Genomic DNA, 27,620 nt, shown 5'->3' with positions numbered 1-27,620 from the left:
TTGCCCTCGCTTGACCCCAGTAGCATCCCGGAGCAAGGAGCACACATAGACTCCTCCCATAAGGTGGCTAACCTGTTCTCCAGATGCCAAAACAGAACGTGATAAGATACTAGTCCTAAATTTGCAGCCCAACAATTTGAGTGGGGCATAAATAAGCAAAACGCAAGCAATAATAGTTGTAGCCGAGCGCTTTGAATGAGTGGCATGCTGAAAACATCTGATGGTGCAACCACTGCCAGATATTCAAAAACTGATACATTCACACACAACCTTGGAGCTTTACCTCCAAAATTTGAGTTCATTCTTTTTTCTACACTATTCAGAGTGGTGAAGAGTTGAAGCCTATCCTAGCTCGCTTCTTTGGACTGCTCATCAGTCATCACAGACAACGTATCTGCTGCAGAGCACAAAAATGGTACCCTTGATTTCTATAGCGACGAAAAGGGTCACTGAGCGTGTTGGTCGATTTGGCAAACCAGCGGTCTGTGATGTCGGTAAGATGGAAGATGTGCACCTTTAGGAGAGTGTGATTTTTATGTTGAGCGGGCTTATTGTATCTGTTGAATGTAACTATTAATGTAACATGTAATCGAACTTAGTTCCTTTTAAAATCAAGCAATCAGTCATTTTTAATTTTGGAAAGCAAATAATATGTAAAGTAGCTTTAATACAATATTTTTCATTCACAAATATGTGAACGACGGGTATCAAAGTTTCTGAATAATTTTATTACATTTTCTAAATTGATGGACTTTGCTTGAAGTCAGCAGTGATCACTCTCACTGCAGAGCAGCCTTCTCTTTCGCAGATCCACTGACCTGTGCATGTCTGCAAAGATATACCAACATCACGTTGAAGAGTTACGCCACACGTCGCTGATCTCAGACATCGAGCCAGAGATGGGGGTGGGGCTTACAGTATTGTATCTCATTGTCCTAAAAATATCAAATTTCCCCCCATTCTGCTGGCATGATCTCATTCTAAATCAATATGACTCACATAACAGGGAGGCTAATCGCATGGATCTGTCTGTTTGGTGTAACACAATCACAGGCCAGCTTGAGCCCATTTCCATTTTGAAGAACATACAGTAGCGCCTCTTCATGGAGGCAAAGCTTAGAGAGAGCAGAGATAGGAGCACCGAATTCTCTGCAAAATGCTCCCCCATCCCCACCTCGCCTCTCTTTTTTTTTTAAAATCACTTTCTACCTCCTCTTCCTCGGCCCACTTTCCCTTTTCCCTTTTGATGTACATCCCTTCCTCTGCTATCCAAATAGGGAAAGCGCTGACCCAGCTGGCTGAGAGACAGGGCGATCCTAGGAAAGGCGCGTTGCCATATGGATGACAATGACAGCAGGGGGAACATGACGAGGGGCAAATTGCCGCCGGGTGGTAGCGAGAACAGACTGGTGCTCTGAAGGCTCTCAGCTTTATTTTCCTGTTTGCTTTGCGGTTTTACAGCTAAATCAAAGGCTGCGATGCTTCCTCAGGATCCCGCGTTAATGCGACATGCAAATGTAGCCGTTGCCCAATCGGCAATCGGTGAATCAATGGGGCGGGCAAGGCTCGACCATTGACCTTAATGTTGCTGGGCATCGATGGCGCTCGCTCGTCTGATGTTGAATGTCGAGTCCCAGGACGAGTCCAGAGGCAGAGTGGCTAAAACACCAACGCTTAAGATTTCACACTCAGACATGACTCAGCAGCTTTGTGCTAAAGTCACCTCAAAGTAGCCTCATGTAATTTTTGTAAAAAAATCTACTAAAGTTGAGCACTGCAAAGGACCTGGCAGACAATTTTTATTTTATACTGCTTGATTTCACTGGGATTGCTGGATCACTGGAGCCTATCTCTGCTGACTTTGGGCAAGAAGCAAGTTACATCTGTGACTGGTCTCCACAAATAGATTAGCATTCACACTGTCATTCAGACCTATGAACAATTTAGAGCAGGGTGGGAAATTCGTTTTGCAAAGGGGCCTCATAAGAAACTGGAACATTTGCTGAGGGCCAAGCCAACATGCTAAGCTCAACTCGACTCTGGACGCCAACTATTTGCAGTGCCTATGAATAAGCCAACTGTTGCCCATCAAAATGCAAAAAAATCCATCCTTCAATAAAAAATGTTGATAAACATTAAATATATGTTTGCTGCAAAATAAAACAGGCCCAAGTAAATAAATAAATAAATAAATAAATAAATAAATAAATAAATAAATAAACAAATAAATAAATAAATAAATAAATAAATAAATAAATAAATAAATAAATAAATAAATAAATAAATAAATAAATAAATAAATAAATAAATAAATAAATATACAGAAAAGATAGAAGAAAAAATCTGTGGATGTAAATCTGCAAATGCCGGTCAACTGTATTTTTCTTTTTAGAGTATTTCGAAAAAGTGTATTATGTTTTATCAATAAATTCCTATGGTATGTATTATATTTGGAAATACATGTTTCAATCAAAATTAAAACAGTCATTCAATCGGCATTCTTCAGAAATTCAAACATTATTTTCTGCACATCAACCACCTTTTATCACAACAGGTTATGTTTGATACGCTATGCTGTTTAACTGTTTAATTTACAAGCAAAACGGTTACATTTTTTTCCATAGTAATTTTCCTATTCACAATGTTAATTTTGGCCTAATATCCTACTGGATTACAGTTCAGCATGCAGCTAGTAAATGAGGTTTCCCCCAGTGCAGTGTGCCCAAGCACAGCGACAGAGGAATGCTGCCTGTTTGCTTTGGGCTTTGGAGACACTGCAAGCATAATCCACTTTCATTCCCAGCAGACTCTTTCTTTTCCAGTATTGTATGTAGTTTGCAGCGATTTTTTGGGTGGTGGGGGGTTGTTTCCGCATTTGTTTATGTGCGAAGCCGATGAATGTTTCCATCTCGGACAGAGAGCTCAGGTGCAGCGTGGAGAACTGCTCGAGCGTGATAATCTTGTGTTACATGAGTCAGAGGTTTATGAACGGATTTATCTCACCTACAGACGCCACCTCGTAAGTTGTTGTTCTAGCGGAGTATAATACCCGCTGTTTTGCCTGCTGCTGTATTTACTGACTGCAGACAAAATGTGCACAAACCCGGATGAATGGAAGTAATCCAGCCAATTACTGACTAAAATCAGGTTATGTGTTTTGTGTTTTTTGACCAATAGCTTTTCTGTACTTTATAATGTCTGAGAGTCTTTTGCAATGTGTTGGAAGCTTTAGTGCAACTCTTTTTTTTTTAATCACATTTAATTATCCTGTATAGCACTTTTGTGATAATTGTCTATGGAAAGTGCTGAAGAGTATATAGAAATTGTCTTTGCTTCGTATGCAATAGCCTATTTTATTTTATTTTTACAGATAAGACAAACAAATAAGATCTAAAGTTACTACTTAATGCTTTAATAAACGGGATTGTACGAACTACCGGTGATTAGGAAGTTGCCTTTCAGTTGTGGAGTTTGATCTCACATGTTCTCCGGCTAGCTACCACATTCCAGCACGTTGCACTCTACAAACAGTCGAGTAAAGAAACAAGAAAAGGGTCAAAAAGGGGCCAAGCTCACTCTTGGGGGTTTTCATTTACCGATAGACTTGGATGAAATGATTAACCCACCAAACAACCATGTTTTTTGTTTTGGGGGTTTTTGTAGAAAACAAACCAACTTTTTAGGTTGTTTTACGCATTATTCGTTTCACCTGAGTCATAAAATGAATAAGCCCCAAAGTTGTGTCCAAATGACCCAAGTGGTGATTGACACCTTTTGACCCATAATTGGGTTATTTTTGACACAACTGTTTTTAGAGTGAAGACGTCAATGTGGGTATAGTCTAAAGTTGCGTCAGGTGGGTCAAAAATAACTAAATTTAGGCCAAAAATTACTTCATTGGGTTAATTCGATCCAACTACTAGAACATAACCAATTTTTAGGGAGGTTCTTTTCTACAAAATGACCCAGTTATTGGGTTGTTTCATACAAAATGACTTTTTCCAAATACAATATTTATTGTTTTATGCAACACAACCCAGAAATTTGGGTGAAATTGACTTTTTGTTTTTTTTTACCCAACTGTTTTTAGAATGTATGAAGTGTCCCAAAGTCACCTGGGATTGGCCCGAGCTCACCTGCAATTTGAATGCGGACAATAATGATAACGCTACTAAACTAAATGTTCTCCTGCTTGAGCTGGCAATCGTCAATGTGATTCCGAGACAACATTTTGGATCCAAAATACATATGAAATAGAAAGAACAACCTTTATTTGACAAATCTTTTAGTTGAACACTTTGCCTTTACCGACGAGTCTAACATTTCAACGCAGACGTTCCGTCATACATTTCACAACAAATGTCAGACAAAAACCTTGATGACTCCATTTACTCGCACTCATACACACTCAGTGTTTGTTAATATTTTACAAGCGAGTGTGCTTAAACTATTTTGCCAACTGGGGGTTGTCAGCTGTCGCTGCAGCTGTTATGGCGTAATCTGAGGTATGTTCATGATTTGCAGACAATTCTTGAGCAGTGGTTTAGCTACAGCGGAGCGAAATAATCAGATTTGGGCCAACAACAGCATAATTCAACCATTCCCGTTTGGCTATTCACGTTAACTACGTAACAGCTCCAAACAATACTGAAATGAAATCATGACATGAGCCTCCGAGGTGAGGTTGAAACATGGCGCAGTCGAGGTGGTTACTGAGCGACGGAATGTTAAAAAAAAAAAATATTGAGCAGCAGTATGATGCAAGTGGCGCAACACCGCCTTCCCCTTTGGGTTCTCAGCCTGCTTAAGGTGGCTGATTAAACGACTAAAAGGCCCTTTGGCACAGTGTGGACTCTAGTACAACCTTTGTGTTGTGTCCACCAGGTCTTGTTATATTCTGCCTTTCATTACTTTTTAAGCACTCAAAAGAAAACTCGAAGCATCCTTCTTATCTGTTTCTATTGTCTCTGAAAGCAACAACTGAGAACTGACAAGTCCACTATGGCACAAGCCTAGTCACATGATACAGGACATGATAACGCAGGACATGTTGCTTCTTTTAGCTCCCATGTCCCCCTCGAGGCTTATAAGAAGTCCGATTATGGCGGTGATTTATTTCAGAGGAGCAGGACAGAGTTGGGCCAGAAGGGACATTACACAGTACAAGATGGCCACTTTTTTGAAGCCCTTTTTCGCAACGCCCATACCCCGGGGCTTGTGTGTGAACTAAGTTAGATCATAGAAAGAGTTGTGCTTTCAGAGAGGCAGATGAAATATGAAGAGGGGTTGGATAAAGAAGGTCCGTCTTCTGCACGGGGAGCTGCAGTGTGGTCAAGACGACATCTAGATCAGATGCGGTGGGGTGGGGGGGTCAAGCTGACGGGGTCTGGGGACGAGGGAGGAGGTGGAAAGAGTCACTCGTGGGGAACTGGTCATGGGAGGAATTGCGTGGAGCCCAAAGCATAACATCTACAGTACATCTACTAGAGAGACAGCTTGAGGCTGGAAGGGGACACTTGCAGACAAGGTGGTGGGGAGGGGTGTGTGGTTCGACAGCGTCACTCACGGTAGAACACATATTCAGTGTAGCTGGTCCAGATCTTGTCGTCCGTCTGCTCGTGGGCAAAGGCGCAGGTGCCTGTGGAGTTACAGGCCACCATGTGGAAACCGGCGTCGGCCAGCTTGTCGAAGGCCTGCTCCAGGAAGGTGAACTTGAGATAGTAGCGGGACGTGTAGCGCTCCGGTGGGCGGTCCGGGTCGCGGCTCTCGTTCAGGGTCTCCCCGAAGACCTCTTTGGCCAGGGAGGTCTTCCCGCAGACCATGATTCGGGCCACCCGACGAAATTTGGCATCGGTGTGGCTGTCGCGACCCAGGGTGTACGAGCCACGGTAGCCGATGGTGATGAAGCCGGACCGCTTCCCGTCCATGGAGCTGGGCACCAGGCTGGCGCAGGCTGCCGCCGCCGCGCCGAGCGACCCCAGATTCCGAGCGGCGTCCACCCCGGGCGAGGAGTCCTCCGGGTCACTCTGACAGCAGTCGTCGCCCAGCGAGTTCTGCTTGCTGATTTTGGGCGCCAACTGTTTGACCAGCTCGGGAAGGTTGAAGAACTCCGCCTCCCGCTGCAGCCGACCCCGCTCGGGGAAGTGGTCTGGAAGGACCAGCTGCTGGTCCCGCATGTAGTCCAGGATGTAGCGGAAAAGAAAGCCGTCCCGGTCCACGAAGAAACGCCCTTTGGTGTCCCTGGCCAATCCTTTAGCCGACTTACGGCTGAACATTTCCCACAAAAGAGAGTGTGGCACACTCGTGAGTGTGGAGTAGCGCGTTATGTACACCTGACCGCCGACATTCAGCTCGATGATCTCCGGGAATGATACCTCCTCAACCGATATACCACTATCTGGAAGAGCCATGGCTGACTTCTTCCAAATGGATGAATTAAAGTTCACTTAGCAAGACTGTACCTAATTGATTGCCTGCTTTGAAAGAGCCGTCACGCACGCACTATTCTAACGGCCGCTTTCACCACAACTCGCTAAACATTCTGCATTTCAGGGTGAAGCGTTATGTGAAACGGATATCCTGCGGAAATCCTGCTTGGTTTCGCAGATGAGGAAGCGCAAAATTTTCACAACGGTCCATATCGCCTCAGACGCGTGTCTCTGCGCTCGTCCTCGCCAACTTCAATGAAGCAATCCATAGTGGGTGAGCTCTGCGGGCGTCCCGTTGACGAAGAGCCACAAGATGAAGACGACGCTCCACAAGTAATGAGACACGAGAAAGGTGTAGAGGAAGAGCTTAATGCGTTCCATCACTACGCGGTGATCGGCTGGTTCGCTCGCTGCACTCTCCCTCTGCATGCGCGTGTCACACTGGAGCTCTTCAGCGGCTTAGCGGCGCATTATTGCACTCGCTAAACCGCGCCCACACGCGATGACGCGCAAGCAGCAAGCACCCCCACCAAAACTTTCTGACGGTTATTCATTTAGAGCGTTTCTTAAAAACGAATAGATAAAATTGCTTGCCCAATCCTGATGAGTAAATATTTATTCTAAATTCAGAAGGAAAGGACACAATTAAAGACACCGCGCGTGTCACTCATGATGACGCAACGATGCGTTGCCACCAATCAACTGACTATTGCGAGTAATCGGCAGCTCTTTTTTTTTTTTTTTTTTTTTTGCTGACTGTGGATTTAAAATGATTAAATCACTCTTCCACTTGACAATGGACAATCACTTGTCCTTGCATAGCCGTACGTGTTAGTGGATTTCCTTCTGGCAAATGCATCATAGATTCATTATAATCAACACCACCAATATGTAAAACGCATCAAATAAACGGCACAGGCATTTTGCACACAATTTTATCATCTCATTCCGTGACTATGGCCCGGGGCACAAACCTCATTAAACTGAAGCAAAAACTGTGGCAAAACTGTACTCCAGTGACGTCATTACTTCGTTTTTGTAAAGTATTATAGGGGTAGTTTTATAATTAAAATAATATTACGAATTTTTTCAATGATAGGTTGGACCAGAGTTTTAGCATGTCAATTCATGCCAATGGGCAAAGATGATTTGTGATATGAATGTTTTGTATTATGAGTATAGTACACATTATACTTAGTCACCTGTGTACTACGAAAAATAAACAAAAAATCTGCTAAAAACATAATTAATTTCAGCAACAAAATGGCTTCTTGCCCAATGTCCGATTTATGTGCATCAACTTATCACCCCTTCTTATCATCTCTTATCATCTTTGACGTTAAGTTGCGATGAAAAACCTCCACCTTAATATCGATCTTATATAAACAAATTTACTTTCTTGATAGATTGGTTTTAGCGTGTTTAATAATTTAAAGTCAGAGAATTTAAGAGTGGCCCTTGCGTCCTTCGATTTTTGCTGTATGCGATCGTCAGCAGAAAAAGTTTGGACATCCCTGCACTGAGGCAGTGACGTGCGTGTGTTTGTGCGCGTGTCTGCGTGCGCGTGTGTGCGCGCGCGCGCGCGTGCGTGCGGGCTTGATGCTCTGCTGACTCCAAACAAGCACATAATTGAGTTGCCACAGTGGCTCATCACATGCAATTGTACTTCCTTACAAGACGGCCTCTCGTGCTCAACTCTGAGTTGACACAATGAAATAAAGGTGGATTTATGAGCGGCGTTTTGATCAGTGCAGCCTTGGTGGTGGTTGCCATTGGCAACCACGTCAGAATGCAAGAGACATTCTTGGAACGTGAATAGGCTGTCACGATTTTCGTGTATGGTGCAAGGGTAAACTCGTGTGTCTCAGTTATGATTCGCATCTTCGATTAAAAGCTTTTAAAATATTTGCAAGGCATATTTTCATGGTGACAGGGAGCTGGACGACATTCGAGCTGCTCAAGAAAAAGAAACCTGCATTGCTCAAGGTGTACTGTTGAATTTTAGACCCATTTCCAAGCTGCCTTTTATTTCAACAATTCAAGAAAAGCAAAGCTAAAATATTTTTGGCATGAGCATATAAATAAATAAATAAATAAATAAATAAATGTATATAAATCACATGTATAATAAATATATAAAAACGATTAAATAAAATGATACGACTGGCATAAAAAACTAATATAAACCACATAAAAACAAAACTCACCATTACGTTGAATTAGTGGGAGCACTGAGCGTGTTTCTCAGAAACGATCCGGTCCCATCTAGGCGTAATCGGAGACAATGACACCCGAAGTGTGCTGTTGATGTCCAATTTGCTCCGCAGCTTTGTTTTGATCGTTTTAACCGCAGAATATGCAGCTTCACAAAGGTAGGTTGTTGGAAAAGGAAGCAGGGTTTGCAGCGCTTTTGTGGAGACCATGTGCCGAAGTGGTTTTGAAGGCTTCATTGCCTCGTTAGCTAACCTGTCGCCACATATTATGCAGAGTGGGTTTGGTGCGGCAGTCACTTGTGGCGATTAATCTAGATTTTAAGTAAGACTCCAGAAATGTTATTTTAAATGCAGCTTTCCTTTTCTTAGAGCCTCTTCTTCTTCTTCATTCTCCTCATTGGGCTTTTTTCCCTTTCCAAAGAAGCTTTCCAAATATTTCTTCGCAGGCTCGACTCAGGTGACATGTCACGTGACCGAAACAATCGTCTTCACCTGAATCGCCAATTTTTAAAAATATTTTTCAAAATAAATTCGTACTCATTTTGCTAGCTCGACTGGGGAAACATGTGACGTGATTGGGACGAGGGTCTTGACCTGAATTAATTGATCGTCAATAAATAAAAAATGTTTTTGTTTTTTTCTGTGTGGCTTAGCGGCTCGGCACCAAGTGACCCACGGACTGGTACTGGTCCGCGGCCCGGTGGTTGGGGACCACTGTCATAGCGTGTTTCCAGTCAGGTTTTAAAATGCTGCATAACACAGATTTAGCACTGTTCTGGGTTTTTTAATGACGAGGATGTCATTTCTGGTTAATGACTGTGGAGTGTATGTTGTGTTTTGTTGGACGTGACTGCAGCATTTGGCAAGGTGGACCGCAGTGTTCTGTTAGCTCGTTAGCAGCACCAAGTGGGCATTTGTGGTAGCGCTCGAGAGTGGATCAGATGCTGTTGGGCAGGAAGGACCTTTTGTGTTGTTCTTAGTTGTTGTTTTCAGTGTTTTGCTACCCCTGGGATACACGTTGAGAAAGCGTGGCGTTTCAGATGTCCCACTAAGCAATAAGAACACATTCTCCTTACCTCCCCTGCACATGCTTTAAACTTCAAATCTTTATAGCCATAGCTATATGATCAAGTTATTTTACCATAGCACCATCTAGTGGCGACAAGAAATCTTTCCGTCTTTTTTTTTTTTTTTATACTGCGCTGAACCTAATATTTTTCACAACTGCCGGAAAACGTACGTGCGTCATGCTCTAAGTCGAATTTGTGTCTTTTTGGGAAGGTTTGTGCCTATTACGATGCCTATAATCTGAACTGTTATAATCTGACCCAAATGATCCTATATCACCTCGTGACGTCTTTGAGATATTACTTGGTAGCTGTGTTGGCATGCTGCATACAAACACATCTTAGCTTGGTCAGCAAGTAAAAGGAATGGATTCCAATTTCTGAGTTCGGTGGTTACAGCACACTTGACCTCTTTTCCATCACTGTTAGCCATCTGCCGTGGCATCACAATAAAGCACAATTGGTGATGTAATCCTTGACAATACATGCCTTGCGCGACATTCCATGAGGCTTTGAACTATTTCTAGAAATATTACAATATTAAATGCAATAACATAATAGCCATTTTGTAACATAATCTGTTTTTTCAACATTAAAAGTCCGTGCTGATATATGTAATGGTGTTAACCATCACACTATTCAGTTGACAAAATAGTTAAACTGGATTAAATTTGAGCCCTTATTATTCAAAAGAACACAAGGTATAAAAAGATATATTTTATTTTTATTTTGGTTTCTTCCCCACCAGTAGTTTATCCACAATCGGACTGAAAGGAAATATAGTATACTAAGTTACATGAAATGCAGGGATTTTAGTATACGTATAGGCTACCACAATTTTATGGAGACGGCATATGTGCATACTTGATAGACTAATGCCATTATGACCACTGACAAGAGTATAATCCTCAATGTGGGATTGGGCTAGGTTTACATATAGGAAGGACAGTGGGATGAGGGTCTGGGAAACTTGTTAGTGAGCACAAACACAAAACCCAAACACTTTGCCATGGAACAGAACATTAAATTGTTTCACCCACCACTTTCCACAATTGTATTGTGCCCACTTGCTATAGATAACATTTAGCCACTCACAAGTCTGTGTATATATATCCTTATACATACACAAACCCCATACATGTAATTAAAATACAAAAAAAATAAAGTGCCTTCTACTGACTCAACCACAATCTCTGAGAGAATGGTATTGATACAGTATGTTTGAGTTACAAAACAACAACAACAACACTAATTTTCAGATTGGCTGAGTCCATCAGTGCTTAAGAGAAAAAAACATCAGATGTAAGGCATGATTGCAACTGTATTGTTGGCTGGGCATACCTGTGTCATAGGTAACATGATCAATATCTTAGTCGCAGGTAACCACCAAGTGGTTAGCAATCACGAAGCTAACCATTCATCCAATTCAAAACCAAAACTAATAATGTAGCACCACCTTAATCATGTTCTGTTAGACTTGACTGAGCTGATCAGTCCTGAAACCCTGATTTATCTTTTAATACATTTTGAACAGATTGTGGTCATATCACACACGATTTGGGGGAAATGCAAAAAGGTGGGAATAAAACCGTGGGCTAAGGTGCGTCATGTATGTCAGTCAACATTACTAAAATGCTTTCTCGGATCTTGAGAATGGTGCAACACGCGGCAGTGAAAACAAATGTCGAGCTAAAAGGTGATTCATAAAGATACTAAGTGGTAGTATGGAGGAAAACCGAACTGATGCTCTTAAACCGGCGTTTTTGATTTGACAAGAGTTATTCTTGAGTGGGTATAAAAATAGACATTTGAAACCCTGAATATATGTCCTTGCGTGATTTTTTTCCAGAAAAACAAACAAACACAATTTACACTTGTCCCACTTAGTGCGCACTGTCACATTTTTTATGTCTTTTTTAAGATTTTACTCCCATCTAAAACATGTTCTGGCATTAGGTGGCGTTTTATACCCATGACAACACAGAATGGCAATTATGTTGTTGCCTTCAACAGCCTATAGCATTTAATTTTGAATACACTAAAATTACCTCAGCGTGCGTGACACCGATGTACAGGGGTAGGTGTGTGTGTGTGGGTGTGTGTGTGTGGGGGGGGCTTAAGTGTGATGATGTTACATTAACATGTCTTTGTGGTGTCTGGCTATGTGTTGGCTCTTCTCCGAAGGCCTCCTGAAGCCCTTGGTGCAGTAGTCGCAGCGGTGGGGGTAGTCCTTGGTGTGAATGGAGATGACATGCCGCTTGAAACCCGAAGCGTCCGTACTGTTGTACTCACAATACTGGCACTGATAGACTTTCCTGCCGCTGTGCGTCTTCATGTGCTTCTTCAGCTCCGCCGGCTGCCGAAAGCCTCGCCGACATCGCTTGCACTTAAACGGGAGTTCCTTTGTGTGCAGGGAAAGAATATGGCGACTCAGGGTGAACGTGTCAGGGGCGTTGAAGTTACAGTGCCGGCACTGGTGCACCTTGCTCCCTTTGTGCGTCTCAGCGTGCTTCTTCAACTCGGAGGGCCTGTGAAAGCCTTTCTCACACACGTCGCACTGGTGGGGAAAGTCTTTGGTGTGCACGGAGATGATGTGTCGTTTCAGGTCACTGGAGTTGGTGCTCTTGTGTTCGCAGTGTGGACACTGGTGCGTCTTGTGACCTTGCACCATCTCTATGTGACGCTGGAGTTCCCGTGCGTCTGCGTACGCCTGCGGGCAGTGGCTGCACTTGAAGGGCAGGTCTGCGCCATGCTTGCTTTTGATGTGAGTCTTAAGGTTGGACTGATCCGCACAGCGAAATTCGCAGTGCGGACAGTGATAGGGCTTCTCACCCGTGTGGGTCCGCATGTGTTTCTTTAGCTCGGACGGGTGGCGAAACCCTTTGGCGCACTCAACGCACACGTGCGCAAAGTTCTTGCTGTGCACGGCCAGCAGGTGGCGATTGAGAAGGCCCTGCTCTGCCGTTTCGTAGTCGCAATACTTGCAGTGATGCAGCTTGGTCTCGCGGTCCTTGACGATGAGCTTGTCGGAGCCCAGCGGGCTGGACTCATGATAGCGCCGGGCGTACTCCGTGTATTCCGGGGAGCGCTCGCTGTTGTGGCTCAGCAGCTTGTGACTCTCCAAATGGTTGTGGAAACTGATCTTCTTGTTGGTGGTGAAGTCACAGTCTGTACATTGGTACTTCTTCTTTAAAAGGTGGTCCGGGTGGTTTTTCATGTGGCATTTGAGGAAGCCTCGTGAGCGGAACTTCTTTCCGCATATGTGGCATGGGTAGACTGTCAGGGGCATGCCATCGGGCCCAATGATGACAGCTGAAATAGGCATTTGGGGGAAACGCACGTTTATTTGGCCCGTCACCAAAGCGTTACCATATCAAAAGGCAAGAGGAGGGCGTGCATAGAGCTCTTACCAGTTTGACACTGCCTAATGTCCCCTTTCTTCTTTTTCTTGGCTTTGGGTTTGAGGACACGGTTTGGGGGTAAACCCTCTCGAATTTGAAGAAATGGTGTCGCTGTGCCATTCTTGACTTGATCTATAGTCTTACCTGCACAAATCCAGCAGAGAACATCATCAACACACTTACGTCTACGGCTCAATCTATTTGATATGTGGAGCCGTCCAACTATCTAGTCTATGAAACAGCAGAAAAAGCTTTTGAGACAGAACCACAAGAACATACTGATGTCATCATCATCATCATCATCACTGTCCTCGTCGTCGTCGTCCTCTTCAATTTTGGGCTGCTTCTTGACTGCCATGTAGACCATCTTGTCACGGCCAACTCCGAGTCTTCCAGATGAAGCGGCTTCAAGATCGGGGTGGCCATTTTGATAATCATCCTCAGTTATCACTTCTGTTCCACCTAGAAAAACAAGGTGGAGGGTCGGGTTAATTCTAATCAACACTCACGTAAAACATTCCATCCACTAGTTTAACGACTTGCCCAAATCATCATCTGCCTCAGCCTTGAAAATGTAGACTTTGATGACTTCTGCGGTAGAGTCTTCCTTGCAGTCCTTGTCTTCCATCACCTCAGTGCTAATCTCAAGAGGGGTGTCTCCTATGTCCAGCTTCTCTCCCACCTCATCCACTAAATGGCAAAAAGATCCAACCTCAAAAACACGGACAGACACAACTAGAAACACTGTCTGAGACCGACGGCGATCCTACGGGAGATCATGAGGTAATCTTCGGAGCTGCTTCTGCCGTCATCGTCTTCATCCATCTGCAGGGGAACCCCCTCAGATGGAAGTTGCTGATGAATGATGGTCTCCGCATTGGCTTCTGTCACCATCAAGCCCTCTGCGACAAGTTGATGGTCTAGAGTGTTATCTTGGTGGTCCGAGAGAAGCTCTGCAACAAACACCTGGTCTGACATGTCATCGTGGTGGTTGGCATCCTGGATAAGGTCTGAGGTTAGCACGTGGTGGTGTTCTAAAGCCGCTTCTATCGCAACCTCGGTTCCTAGGATGTTTTCCGGCATGATCACACTATGTTCTGAGTGAACCATGTCCTCATTGCCGATTTGATGGCCGTCTACGTCCTGAGAGCGCAGGCTTTCGACGTCCACCTCCAGACCCTCCACAACCTCCGCTTCCAAGCCCTCCACTTCCACTTCCTCCTCAAGGCCCTCAACAACATGAGCTTCCAGGTCCTCCACATCGACTTCGGTTTCCAGTCCTTCGACTACATGTGCCTCAAGACCCTCCACCTCGACTTCTCCTTCTAGGCCTTCCACAACCTGAGCCTCCAGCTCTACCACTTCTGTCTGTAGCCCATCAACCACCTCTGCCTCCAGACCCTCGACATCTGCGTGTAAACCTTCGACAACTTCAGTTTCCAGGCCTTCGACGACCTGAGTCTCCAGACCCTCCACCTCCAGGCCGTGCTCCAGGAGGATGCCCTCGTCCGTCATCACATCAGAAAGAAGCATGCCCTCTGGCACAGACACCACGATGTGATCGCCGTCAATGTGTGCCAAGCCACCCATCCCTGCAACTGTTAAAACGAGAATGAATGACATCTACATTTCATTTTGTTCTTGTATGACAGACAGTAAGAGTTTCAAAAAATCTTTATTGTGAGGCGCATCACTAACAACAGTGTTTATTACCTGCTTTTATTCATGCTTAGTCAATTGAGTATTAATGAACATAATATAAGCATAGTTATCTTTCGCTTATACATATATAATTATCCATCTGATTGATTTCCATACGGTTTGTCCTCATTAGGGTCAAAATTGAGCTGGAGCCTATGTAGCCCCCCCGCCCCAAACTGATCATAATTCAGTTACTGGGTATCTATTTGTCAAAAAATAGGCAAAGACTGCAGATGACTGCTTTCCACAGTAAACGACGTTTACACATGTCATTTTTTGACTGAACACAAAAGGATAATCAATGCGTTTTTATGTGAATGACTACAGAACTCAGATATTTACTTATTTATACTTTTATTTTTATGTCCATCTTTATGAATCCTCTCAACACATTTGTTTTTATTCTTTTACAGTTTTATTGTGTTTACTGCTTTGATGTCTAAAATATTGTTTTAACTGTCTTTTTTTATTTTATTTTTTTCCATGTACGGCACTTTGTATGCAGCGGTGGTTGTTTTTCAACTGCTTTGTAAACATTGTGAGATTGAGGTTTTATAACTGTGGCAATTTCTGCTCCAGAATAATTTGCTAAAACACTTAATTAAATGCACATTACCACCCACCAAAGTCTTGCATGATCATAGCGTGGGGCATCTTCAGCTCCTGTGTGTGTAACTCCAACACACCGCCTCCTTGGTCCATGTTTAACACCGGCAAAAACAAAACCGCCTGAAAACTAGAAGATATTAATCATGAGAGGTGTGAGTGATCAAGTAGTTGGTAAAAGTGTCATGCATCATAAAAACAATACATATACAGTATATGGATATATGATACATTAAATACCTTCACATTTGATGCGCAGAACTATAAAATAAAAACAGCATATTAGATGTGTTACTTCCCACCAATGCAATTGATCCCTCTGGTAAAAACAAAGCACAGCCATTAGTAGTTACAGTACACAACATTTGGATCAATGATAATGATCATCATCATCATCATCATCATAATAATAATAATGTGTTTTCCAATTCAATATTCCCGAAAGATGTATGCGTCAGAGGTAATTACGTTGCAAGAAACACACTGGAGAGCACTCAGAAAGTGGGATGGACATGTTATTGACGACTAGCTCCGTCCTATGCCATGCAATAGTATTACAGGCATCCTTAACCTGGTGCATTCAACTGTACACCTGGAGCAGTTGAGCCAGATGGCGAGGTCTCCATTTGAGGAAAGGGAATTGCCCCGTAGGTGGGCAGGACTAGCCCGCCAGTGTAACCACTGTGGGAGTCCTCCGCAATGTTATCAGGGGGAGGAAATGCACTGTCGTCACGTCACTGCTCAATACCAAGAAAAATAAAAATCCGACGCCTTAGCTCAAGTGCGTTTAATGCCCACATTTTCCAGTTGATATGCATGTAACAGTGTAGCCATAGTTTTATTTTGGCGAGTAAATATGCCAGAATTTCGGCAATGCTTAATGTACTGCAGACGTTATGCAATGCCTTCATAAAGGCTGGCTACCGCTTGCTTACCACCCAGTGGGGCTAACTAGCTAACGAGCTACAACGGATCCGCCCAGCGCCATTTTGTTTTAGCATCACGGCTAAGCGTCTACGCTCGTTAGCAGCGTTAATAGCACACACTCCGACTTTGCACACTCGCTGCGGTGCAAGGATAACAGCGTCGCCGTAGAAGGCGACGAACTAACGTGTCAAAATGTATCCATTTGATGTTTGCTTGAAACAACGCGCCCGTCTGGCTAGCTATCATGCTAAGCTAAGTGGCGCCGCCTTGTGCCGCATTATGTCCGTGTTGTTTTTTCCACGAGGCTCAAAGAGGCCCGCTACGGCCGACTGGGCCCTTGCGAATTAAACCCCACTCCATTCGGGTTGGTCCGAAGCGAATTTACCTGATAACGTCGTCTTCGGACTCTTTTGGTGTTTCTCCCCCTCCTCCGTTTTGTCTATTAATGTATTTGGTTTATTTTTGACGGTAAGCTAAGTGCGGCCTGCAGTTTTGGATCCCCGGGCACTCTTTGCTAGGCCTCGGCCAATCAGCTTGCTTCCTGACAAGCAGAGGGAGGGCGGGGGGCAGACAATGCGTGGCCTCGTTTACCGCTGATCCCTTACTATTTGCGTCATGCATAAGAGAGTAGTTACTCTAACATTCTTTTAATGGGAACACATTATGCGCACTATGCTTGCGAACTAAACGTGGGTATTACCACGCGAAGTGTTAAAAAAATCCGAATGACCAACTAGTAGTTTTAGTTTACACAGATGAGGCCTGTAGGCCATTTTGTGACGATGGGTGTGGTAGCTTTTTTTCAGTCACACACCCAGGAAACGACAACGTTCTGCTATGTTTGTCCAACTCTACTAAGAGTGAAAACTATTTAAGCAAATACATGAACTAGCATACACACATTGCGTTTTAGACCAAGCTTTATTATACATTTTTATTCTAGTTTATTTTCAAAAGTTCTCTACATTAGAGTGAAGGCTGTCCTTAGGCAAGGAGGCCTGTATTGCATAAACAATTTTAATTTCAGTAGCTTCCAAAACACTACACATCCCAATACATTAATGGATATGCAATAGAAATGCATTTAAGTAATGGTAGTCTTGATGGTCGGAGATTTAGAAAAGTTGTTGCAGCTCAAATGCATCTTGGCACAAACTGTATATGTATATATATATATAATTTTAAATATCAATGAGGGCAGTGTGATAGTGCTGCAGTTTACAATGTAAACAGAAATCTGATGATAATCTCAACGTGAACAATGCCAGCATTCAGAAATGTTCAGATTGTGCGACACAGAACAGACAAAATTGTCAGAGAACAGTTACATAACCAATTAGAATGGAAACACACAAAAAAATTACCAGGCATGCGTTACAATAGTGCCAACATCTAGCATGAATTCACACAGAAAATGAACTTCCTTTTTTTTTTTTTTTTCCTTCATATCAATAACATCAAAAGCAATTACAATTAATGGAAATTACAGCAGTTTCTCACAATTACCATAGAAAAATAAGTAAAATGGACCCGAACAAATCTGGAAGCTCTTGAGATTGTCCATATAACATTTGTAGGAGTGTGCCCTTTTTATTTGCCAACCGAGCCATGCCGGGTATTGTTGTCAATGCTTCATGCGGGATAAAGAGACAAGTCTTGACGACATCCAGTCTACAGGTTTTTTTTTTTGGTAAGGTGTCACTGAGAAAAGGTCAAGCAAAGATTGCAGCAGGAAACACCTTTGTCGGGTATCAGAATTCAGTAGCAGCCATCTTTCCAGGATTCATCGGAGATTTTCGCCATGCCCAACGACCTGTTGACAAAATTCAACAAAAAAGTCTTTATTGCCTTTGTTCACAGGTTGGACGGTTAGCAAACTACATTTTATTACAAGTGTCAAAAGTGCAACAATGGGATGACATCATAAACAGGGGGTTAGAGACTTTGCAATTCAGAAGTAGGATAACAACCTTCCCATATTCACCGCCGAAAACAAAGAGACAGAATTTTAAAAGACAAATGTCTCACAAGTTGCATGATTTAGAGTTCAACCAAAATAATCTGGAGTTGGCAGACGTCCAACAGTCATCATGTAACAAGGCTTCCTCGTGATACTTCAGATCATGCAGCAAATGTGTTTTGCACATGTTGCCACCTCAGAAGACAACCAGTATCAGCAAAGTGGTCAGTGGAATGAGAACAAAACAGGAACTGACTTACTATGGCATGAACATGAGCAACTGTAATGAAATGACCGTTACAAGCTTCAAGTTATGACGCACATATTAAGTCCAGCAATGTCTATAAAATGCCACTAGGTGACAATATTGCTCAAACACATTGCTGTTTTCATTACTCCTGTCGGCTGTCTTCAAAGGCTGGGTAGTTTTACTTTGACTTTGATTTTATCATACAGTGGTTAGCTTTTCTTAGTACTCGTATGACTTCACAAAAAACATTTGTCAGGTTATAGGTTTTGTGATTGCAACAGCTCAAGTTTGGAGCTAAATAATCCCTCCTCAAAGAATCTTCTTTAGGGAAACATTGTTTAAAAATAAAATTACTTGGATGTCAGGCACCGTTATAGAACAGATTTTTCAATTGAAGTAGTGTTGTACTTTATAGCGCTAACCTTCTGGTCGGCTGTGATAGTTTACTTCTGGTGGGCACAGAGTGTCCTCGGCCAATAGGGGTCCGCCCGGCGCCAGCGGACCCTCTGCCTGGTATGTAGGATCCGCCATTAGCAGAGCCAGCTTGCTGAGCCCGGCGAGCCCCCGAAGCAGGTGGTGCTTGGATCACAGGCAGACCTCTGGAAGGTTGACGGGATGCCATTGATCCCACGGGGGTGACAGCTTTAACTGGAGCCCGCAGAGAAAGTGGAGACTGGCCATTGCTGCGCAGGCGACTACCTGCCATACCTTCAGTAAACAAGAAACAAGTGTTTGTCAGTGGTGGGTCGATAAGGAAGTGCAGACTGAGGACAGGGGGGAAAAAAAAAATCTGTGGCACAAAATAGTTTTGACATGGGGGGAAAAACAGGTTTGATAAGCAGGGAAGTGACATTGTCAGATAAGGGATGTTATTCGAGGCATATCGCAAAGATGCAAGATTAAAGAGCCTTGCAGCATCAAATGCTTTTCAGTACTAGAGCTTTATCAAAATTTATCTTAAGGCTCTACTTTTTGGACGCCATCAATTGTGGCTGTACTTCGTGAACTGTACTCTGTATGTAAAACTATTTTATGTGGTACTCGCAACCTGGAACCCATGGACACCGTGATGACACCCACTTTAGGGAACTTTAAAGAAAGTGTGGTATCTAAGGTCAATAGAGTAATATAGTATATTGCTTTCACAGCTCTCAGATAAGACTGAGACTTACTGCTTATCTTTTTTTCCTCTGATAACAACACATGGAGAGTCTACCGTTGGCGTCCTAATTCCAATAACTGAAACAGAGTTGGAAGTGGCAGCAGGGTGGTGGAATGGAAGCAGGCATGCTGAGGCATAGCTTGTACGACAGGCGCATGCCATTCAATAAGACGAAGAGTCCAGGGAAAAGAGGATGGGGGTTACCTGAGGAGGGGGAGGGAGTCAGGTGCGACATGCGGTTGCCAGAGCTCTGGAGGTTAGCCTCCATGCTGCGGCTGTTTCTGACTGCCTCCAGGGAACGTAGGCTGGTGCGTGGGGCCAGGTTAGGCATGCTGTGCCTCAACTCTTCTGGAACCACAGGTTGACGACACATGAAGCAACAAGTCTTGGACGTCATCACCTTGACTCAAATGATGGCACACACATCCAAATATAAGCTTCAAGAAACAAAACTTTTTTTTTTGACATACCCTCACTCTTGGCAAACTTAAGAAGCTCTGCACTGGGGCCTTGAAGAGAACGTCTGGGGGTTCTTGTGCGAGGGGCCCCGAGTCTGCTGCTGTGTTCCTGACCGTGGTTGGAAGTTGAGGGCGACAAACATCGAGGTGAGCCCAAGGGCGAGGGGGTGAAGCGGTGGCGTTGCTGGGGCATAGGACTGAATTCATCGTCTTCGTCGTCCAGGCTGTAGTTGTCAAATTCCTGGTCGCTGTAGGTGCCGCCCCGGCGAAGGGATTGAAGGGACGTTGTCGAGCTGCGACGCGATGCAGACGCTGAACTGGAAGCGTAATCCTGCCTCAGACCTGATATCGAAAATAGACAACTTGAATCATTTTATTTTGCATTTAGAAAACAAACAAAATCTTAATGTGCTAACATAAACTGCGCCAACTGCAGTGCTGGAGTTTTCTGCTTCCCCCCCCCCTCATGGCCATGTTAACAGCACGAGTGTATGTATTTTGTTAGATTATGTCTTCGCAAAGGTATTGTCGAGACAGGCTCAATTCTCTACTCACTCTCTTCTTGTAGACGAGCCATGATCTGGACATCAGTGAGATCCTGCAGTTTATAACCCATGGAGATGGAGTCATCTGAAGTACTGAGCTCGCTGTCTATGGAAGACTGAGAGCTCAGGGCCGAGGGCACACCCGAGACACCTATCAGGTGGCGATCATGTATGAAAACAAACATGTTGGATTTAGTCAGCTAAAGAGACGTTTGGCTTGTGATCCCCAGGAAAGCCCTTGTGTATGTCAATATTATATACATTATATCGTTCCCTTTTTTTACTTGCTGACGTAAATGAGAGTATGTGCAATTAATGTTGCCTTGATAATGGCAACAATTTTGCAATGGAGAAAAACGGATCTGCACAAATCACAGCTTCCCTGGGACAAAATGTGGATGACGTCAGAAACCAATGTCAATTTTGAAAACTAAGAAAAACAACAGGTGTTTCAGTCTGTGAAGATTATGAAGGTTTAGTACCATTAAAGCCTTAATGCTCCGACTGAAGAGGCATTTTCACAATTAGCACATAATCAGCCTTGCGCGAGCTGAACACATCGCAAAAGAGCGCGTGCCTTTCGCATTTGTCAAACTACTCATGACAGAAGTTCATGGATGCGGTTCATTTTACTTGATGGCCAATAACAATAAGACAACAAGAATGTGCTGGAAGCATTTTAGTTCAAACAAAAGGCAATATAAAAAAAACATTGATTGGCTGTTTGTTTCCTGACAGGTATCTAGTATGTTAACCTTTGCAGCTAATGTATTTGTAGGCAATGAAAAACGAGAGGAATCTGATTTGACATATGAGACAACCCAGGAAAAGCTGCCTGGTCACAAGTTTGTGATTGTCGTGGATCACCAACCACACCATAAGCCATGCAAAAACACTTACAGGCTTTGACAACAAAATTAGCAACGTGAGAGAAAATGTCAGGAAAATCAGGAGAGCAAATGTAACACCCATCAAATCAAAGACAGAATTGAAGTACATTTCATTCATGTTGAAACACCCACCAAAGTATAAATCACACATACTTGCTAATATTCTGGCTCTAATGAAATCCTATCACCACCACCGGGACAGAAATTGACAGTTTATAGGATTTTAATTTTCATTTAGAGTGGGACTGTAGACTGTTTTGCCAGCTACAATGATTACCTCAAAATGTAAGTGACAATGGTTATTGTTTTTACAAGTCGCAACTATTGGCAGCTATTCCAATTTTTTGTACACTTTTCTACTTCCTGTTTTTGTTCCTCTTGCCAACAGACCTGTTTGAGGACTCTCGCCTAAAGAATTGTCTGCTGTGCATTTCAATCTCCTTGGCTGGTGTCGTTTGTCATGACAAAACGGTGAGTGAAGATGTGTACTGCTAATGTTAGCTGCTCTCTGCACCGTCACATGTTCTCACTGTTTCATTTGTATATGTAATTTAGCTTGGAATTTGCCGGTTCATATGTGGGACAGTTGATGAGGTACATCTGACAGCCGATTCCTCATCGTCATTAGGTCTTTGAGGTAAAAATGTTACTTTAGAAACTCCCTGGATAGCTAGTTAACGTTTTAAAAATTGGAATTGTACCGACGGACCTTTGATGTCCCACCAGTTAGCCTGCTCATTCCATAATGTTAATAACGTTATATATTTTCTGTAATTATTCTTCGGGGTTTTTTTTTCTCCTGGGTTTACCTTGAGATCATAGCATCAACCACTGCTTATGTTGGGCCATTAAAAAAGCTTGGCAAATATATAGAGTACATGTGATTTATAGCTGACCCAGTAAAACATGCAAAAAGCCCCTGAGTGGACCAATTATTGACACATTAGTGCACACATGACAAGTGACCCACTTCCCAGCAAAAAAAAAAATAAATAAACTGACATCAGTCCCGCTGGTAGTGTTGTTGAGAACATGGGGAGCACAACGTGTTAATGTCATGCCATACCTGAGCTGCCACAGGTTAGTAGAGATTTGTTAGTTGATTTGTGGTACCCAGGAGAAATCGGGCCTGAGCCTGCCGGGCCTGCCTCTGCCGACGGGCTGCTGTACATGTTCCTCCAGCGGGATGCTGTGGGGCAACAGGAAACCACAGATTGGATGACATATTGTGGAGGACAGAAAGAAAAGTTAAGGTGGGACAATGTGTAATGGATAACTTGGAGGTTACGCGTGGGGTTTTAAGTCACAAAAGACGCAGAAAGAAAATGGTAAACCTCCACACTTGAATTCATCTGAAAGACTGTTTCATTTTTTTTTTCAAACAATTTTTTTTAAGGGGAAAGAATGAGATGTCTATTGAGGTGACATACTTTCACATCCCCACTTTTACTCCCACTATATGTGAAATGTAGAACAGTAAAGTGATGCAGTAGAATTTGAGACTGTCAGCGTTACTGCTGACGCCTAAATAGCATCTATGCTTTGCCAAAACATGCAGTTTGACTTCTATTCCTACCATTTAAAAAGGAAAGTTGGCCCTAAGTGAGTGACCCAACCCAGAGCATAACTTTCTGAGTCCCTTTGCTCTGCGATGAATAGCGGGTTTGTTTGGGCTCTGCAGAGAGCTGAAAGTAGAAGCTGCACAAAGCTAAAATGATGAAAGGAGCATTTTGGATGAGACGTTTAAAGAGGAGGCAACTTCACAAAACATCAGGACTTTTTTTTTTCCCCTGCTCAAAATGTGTTCAAATGTAACAAGTGAAAGCCGTACTCTGGTCCAAACGGTTGATTAGGGTTCGGCATGCCTTCTCCGTCTCTGGACTGGGGTGGTCCAAAACTTGCCGACACCACTTCAAGGGCGACTCGGAACCTGCGTCCGATACTTGTTTTTTCGGCAACACATATAACCTGTTGACGACAAAGAAAACCCATCAGAGCAAAATAAAGGAGTGGGGAATAGAGGTGGGACAATACTCAGTGCAGCAGTGGTGTGTGGAGGGCATTTCAAACAGGGCAAAAAAACAACAACTGAATGCCAGGCACACGGTTGTATTTTCATGGCTTGGAGAAAATGTAAGGGAGCAAAAATGTTCAGGGAAAAAAATACCTCGCATTCAAGTAAGATAACAAGGATGTCTAATTGAGGCCTGGGTGTTGATTAAAAAAAATACCTCAAAAGGAAGCCATGTTTAAGCAACCTCCTGTGTGGTTATGTGTTTGTAATGCATTTTTTTAATGCTGTCACAGGTGCAGGGTTTTCACAGGGAAGACAAACAGCCAGAAGCTTTCAAGTGACGCTCTCACGGGCCGATCCTTTGAGGTGTGTACACAAAGGACGCGGATCAACTGGTTCAGAACCAGATTTGACCACAATTCATCTTCCCATCGGACAAAAACAAAGGCGCACGATTCCCAGCGCAATGAGCAACAACACAAGGAGAAATATTCAGGTCGCATATCCCGCGGCTTCTCCCTTTGGTGGTCTGTTTGTGCACTCGAAACTGCGGAATTTGCGCATGATCATCTTCATCCGGTTTGAGTTAGGGTTTGCAAAAACGCACTGCGTCGCATCCGAGTAATCGTTCAAAATACACGTGTCGTCATTTTAACAATTATGTTGTTCTGCACAGCCAACTGTGACTTCAACTCGTCCTGTGTGACGATTGGCCCCCCCACATTCCCCAGAGCTCGAACAGCCCCCTTTCGCGCCAGTGTTTCTGTCCCAAATGCAATCCGGTCACAGTTGGGGCCCTGTGTCACATGCTGCGCAATCCCACTCAAAGCAGTTTATCCACGCGGCAGCGGCCAGGCCAAACCAGCTCAGATTATGCTCCTACCGGGATTACTGGCTCTTTTGGCTATGATGCGCCTCCAAAGCACATATGGTATGGCTAATGATGAAATAAGGCGGGAACGGGCTGGCTGGCTCTTAAGTAGCTAAATTGGCTGCTTAGAGCCTTTTTTTCTGTTCTATTGCTGCTTTGGGAAATGATATGATGTACATTCAAATTGGAAGACAAGAATTAGCAAATGAAAAGATGACCTACAGTCAAAACAAATGAAAGCAAACAGCCAACGTTGGCAGTAAGAAATATTTCAATAGGATATGACACGTTAAACTTTTGGAGGCCACTCCTTCAAGTACACTTTCCTTTTTTTCTTAACCTTACAAAACTAAAGTAGTGTTTTACAACCTTTTTATCAGTATATTGTCACTGTCTACTAGCTTAAACCACAACATTTTAAGTTGTTAAAAGCACGTTTCAATTCAAACTTTTTTTTCTTTACAAATCTTGAGCCATGATTTACCCATTTAATTTATTTGTATTTCAGTGTACAATATCTATCCATTTTCTATAGCACTTGTGCTTTGTTGTTGACTTTCAGAGTGGGGTCAGGCACATCATTACAGTTACTCTGGCTATGGCTTATTGTAAGGTGGCGTCTTATTTTGTGTTAGTTACTGTATCAATTTTCAGTTCCGTAAATAGGTGTTTAATAACCCTCCAGAAAACCTGTCTAACAAGTATAATGTCTGGGAATTTCTGCTATCCGTTTTCCTTTTTGGTGTGAACTATGTTTAAGTGAGCACTAACAGCTTTCGGTATTCACGTCTCCTAAACTGTTTCTGAAATCTCTCCCAGCAGCTTTCCTTCCTTTGTTGATAAATGTCAAAGCTGGCTTGTGGTGTTGCTCATTTGTGTATGTCTCAGAATGATGTAAAACTCTAAGTAGCCAAATTAGACAATCGTCACTTGGGAAGAATCTCAGTTGCAAGGGTCCAACTACAACTGCCCATGTGACTCGTCTTAGCGCAAAGACTTTCGGATTACGCTAAGTGATGAAATGTGACATTAAAGCAGCATTGATGTGCTTTTTATGCATATTGTTCAATCACTAACGGGCTGTGTAGTGTAGTTGAGAAAACATACCAACTGTCCTCATCTTCAACTTGGGCCCACTCCTCGTCCAGATCGAAAACGTCCACCTCATCCAAAGCCGATTGCTCCATTCGTGGATCGCTTTCTGCCAAAGTCTCGCTCTCATAGCTCTCTTGCGAGGGGCTGTCTGGCGTCTGGCTTTGGCCTGACCCACCGCTACAGGTCAGCGTGAGGAAGCCGCTGCATGAGCCGACACCCTCAGCAGCATCTTCATTCTCTTCGTCCTCCAGCCTGTTGGCACCTGGTAATGGGGACATGTCGTCGCCGCTGCTGAAGCTTTCCAGCGGGGGTGACAGCTCCAAGTCTCTGTTCCCCTCTGCACAATTGAAACTCTCTTTGATATTGCTCTCGCTGCTAGCTCCTCGGTTGATGATGTTCTTGCTTCCCCTGTTGCGCAGCGTCTCATTCTGGACCTCCAGTCTATGAACTAGTTCTTGCAACTTTCGAACCTCCTCCAGCTCCACATCCGCAAAGTCTTGAGTTCCCTCCACTTGCCCCTCGCACCCAAGATTGGAGCACTCCGTGAGGCCAGGGGGACTACCATCATCAGGCTGGTGTACCGGGCTGGCGCTTTCGGGAACCACCATCCTCCTCTGGTGGGAGTTGCACTCACATTAGCATGACCATAAATAATAGGCTGGCCGACTATTTACTGAAAGAATAAAGGAATACTTGCTTTGACTCCTCTCTTGTCGGTTTCACATACAACAAATTTATCAGAACATACATGGATGTCGAACGCTCTTCAAACGAGCCATGTGGAACAAGCCGTTCATACTCAGCAACTCCTTCTACTGGTTCATATTTTCGAGACACAACGCGGAACAAAAAATGCTATATAATGCGCCATCATTGCTGCAGCGAAGTAACAGAGTAACAACTAGCTCATACGCTGGTTGACGTTAACAGGGCTAGCATATGCTACGAGCAAAACAACCGTACCGGTGAGTGTTCCGTGTTGTCCTTGCGAGCCGTAACGACTGCCCGACGGCCGCCACTCCGAGCTCAAACAACTCCCCGGAACACAAGAGACCGCATGAATGAGCCAGTGAGTCCCGAGCCGCTGACTAACGGTCGCGTAAAAGCCTTTTGTTCTCACTTCATGTCCATGTTGTAATGCCAGCGAGGCTTCACTGGTTCTAAGTCATATCGCTCGTCGCTAACTAGCTTGTTGACGGACTTTCGTTAGCATACAGAGCCTCCCCCGAGAGTTCTTTCGTTGTTTCCGGGCGCCCCCTACTGGAGGGACGCAGTAACGGTGAATAGGCTGTTGTTTTACAGCCGCTAGGTGACGCTGTTAACTTCAGTTTGCTGAGATACTTTCTATGTTCCACGATTGAGATCAAAACTTTCTTTACTTCTGCAGTAGTAAATCATTATTGCTCAAAGCAAAACAAACCCTGAATTATTTACGCTGTCAAAAAACACTGAACTGTATCAAAATATTTTTTAATGCATTAGTTAAATTATGGGACAAGTTGTGTCACAGCAAAAACACCCATCGTATTTCACGAGTCATGTCAAAAAAGTTCCGCTACTGCTGTGACAAAAGATACATTATATTGGTAATGGACTTTAAAGCCTTTAATATGTATAGAAATTATTTCCAATACATCAATCTATCCATTTTCTGTACTACTTGTCCCCACGGGGGTCGCGGGCTTTCCAATTCAAGTTGTAACTGTAGTAATTGCAATTGAGGACTGTGTGTTTGTGAAAGTTTGTTTTATTTGAGATATTTGTCAACCAAAATACAACCAAACAAAGGTGTGTGGAGGGAAATCGGTGTCGCAGGGCTAACGGGGCATGAACCGCGTCAACAGCAGAAGTATGAGTATTAAGCATGCAGTCACTTGTCCTGCAACAATTCTGGTTTATTCTCGCACTGCAATCGCCGCAGGATAGTGAAAGAAAAAATTAATTAACCTATTGATACTCCTATTGTATGCGTATTAAGAGACCTCTACCGTTTCGCTCAGTTATTTCAAACTAATTAGACAAACATTAAAAA

At 43.5% G+C, this 27,620-nt stretch overlaps 3 protein-coding genes across 6 annotated transcripts; all 3 read right to left on the bottom strand.

Moving 5' to 3' along the window:
- Positions 1–4,249: 4,249 nt before the first annotated feature.
- kctd12b (potassium channel tetramerisation domain containing 12b) lies at positions 4,250–6,904 on the bottom strand. The gene has a single exon (XM_061290958.1). The coding sequence runs from the start codon at positions 6,408–6,410 to the stop codon at positions 5,559–5,561; it is 852 nt and encodes a 283-aa protein (XP_061146942.1). The 5' UTR covers positions 6,411–6,904; the 3' UTR covers positions 4,250–5,558.
- Positions 6,905–10,412: 3,508 nt separating this feature from the next.
- Positions 10,413–16,895, bottom strand: znf711 (zinc finger protein 711). Of its 2 annotated transcripts, none has more exons than XM_061290908.1 (8): positions 16,729–16,895; positions 15,657–15,735; positions 15,434–15,546; positions 13,880–14,707; positions 13,653–13,799; positions 13,389–13,571; positions 13,119–13,253; positions 10,413–13,020 (listed from the first exon to the last, which is right to left on the bottom strand). In XM_061290908.1, the coding sequence occupies exons 3-8, from the start codon at positions 15,510–15,512 to the stop codon at positions 11,840–11,842; spliced, it is 2,553 nt and encodes an 850-aa protein (XP_061146892.1). In that variant the 5' UTR covers positions 15,513–15,546; positions 15,657–15,735; positions 16,729–16,895; the 3' UTR covers positions 10,413–11,839. The 2 variants fall into 2 exon arrangements, with proteins under 2 accessions (XP_061146892.1, XP_061146900.1); XM_061290916.1 differs by having other exon boundaries at positions 15,657–15,677.
- Positions 16,896–17,245: 350 nt separating this feature from the next.
- On the bottom strand, positions 17,246–26,824 carry zgc:66447 (SLAIN motif-containing protein-like). 3 transcript variants are annotated; one of them, XM_061290929.1, is made up of 9 exons: positions 26,286–26,824; positions 25,601–26,202; positions 23,440–23,576; positions 22,675–22,797; positions 20,729–20,869; positions 20,186–20,515; positions 19,920–20,063; positions 18,976–19,261; positions 17,246–18,156 (listed from the first exon to the last, which is right to left on the bottom strand). In XM_061290929.1, the coding sequence occupies exons 2-9, from the start codon at positions 26,194–26,196 to the stop codon at positions 18,102–18,104; spliced, it is 1,812 nt and encodes a 603-aa protein (XP_061146913.1). In that variant the 5' UTR covers positions 26,197–26,202; positions 26,286–26,824; the 3' UTR covers positions 17,246–18,101. The 3 variants fall into 3 exon arrangements, with proteins under 3 accessions (XP_061146913.1, XP_061146932.1, XP_061146922.1); XM_061290948.1 differs by having other exon boundaries at positions 25,601–26,261; positions 26,552–26,824; XM_061290938.1 differs by having other exon boundaries at positions 26,552–26,824.
- Positions 26,825–27,620: the final 796 nt, after the last annotated feature.

This window comes from Syngnathus typhle, linkage group LG1 (genome assembly GCF_033458585.1).
Source record: "Syngnathus typhle isolate RoL2023-S1 ecotype Sweden linkage group LG1, RoL_Styp_1.0, whole genome shotgun sequence".
NCBI classification, from domain to species: Eukaryota; Metazoa; Chordata; class Actinopteri; order Syngnathiformes; family Syngnathidae; genus Syngnathus; species Syngnathus typhle.
This window is presented reverse-complemented; position numbering and strand designations above follow the sequence as displayed.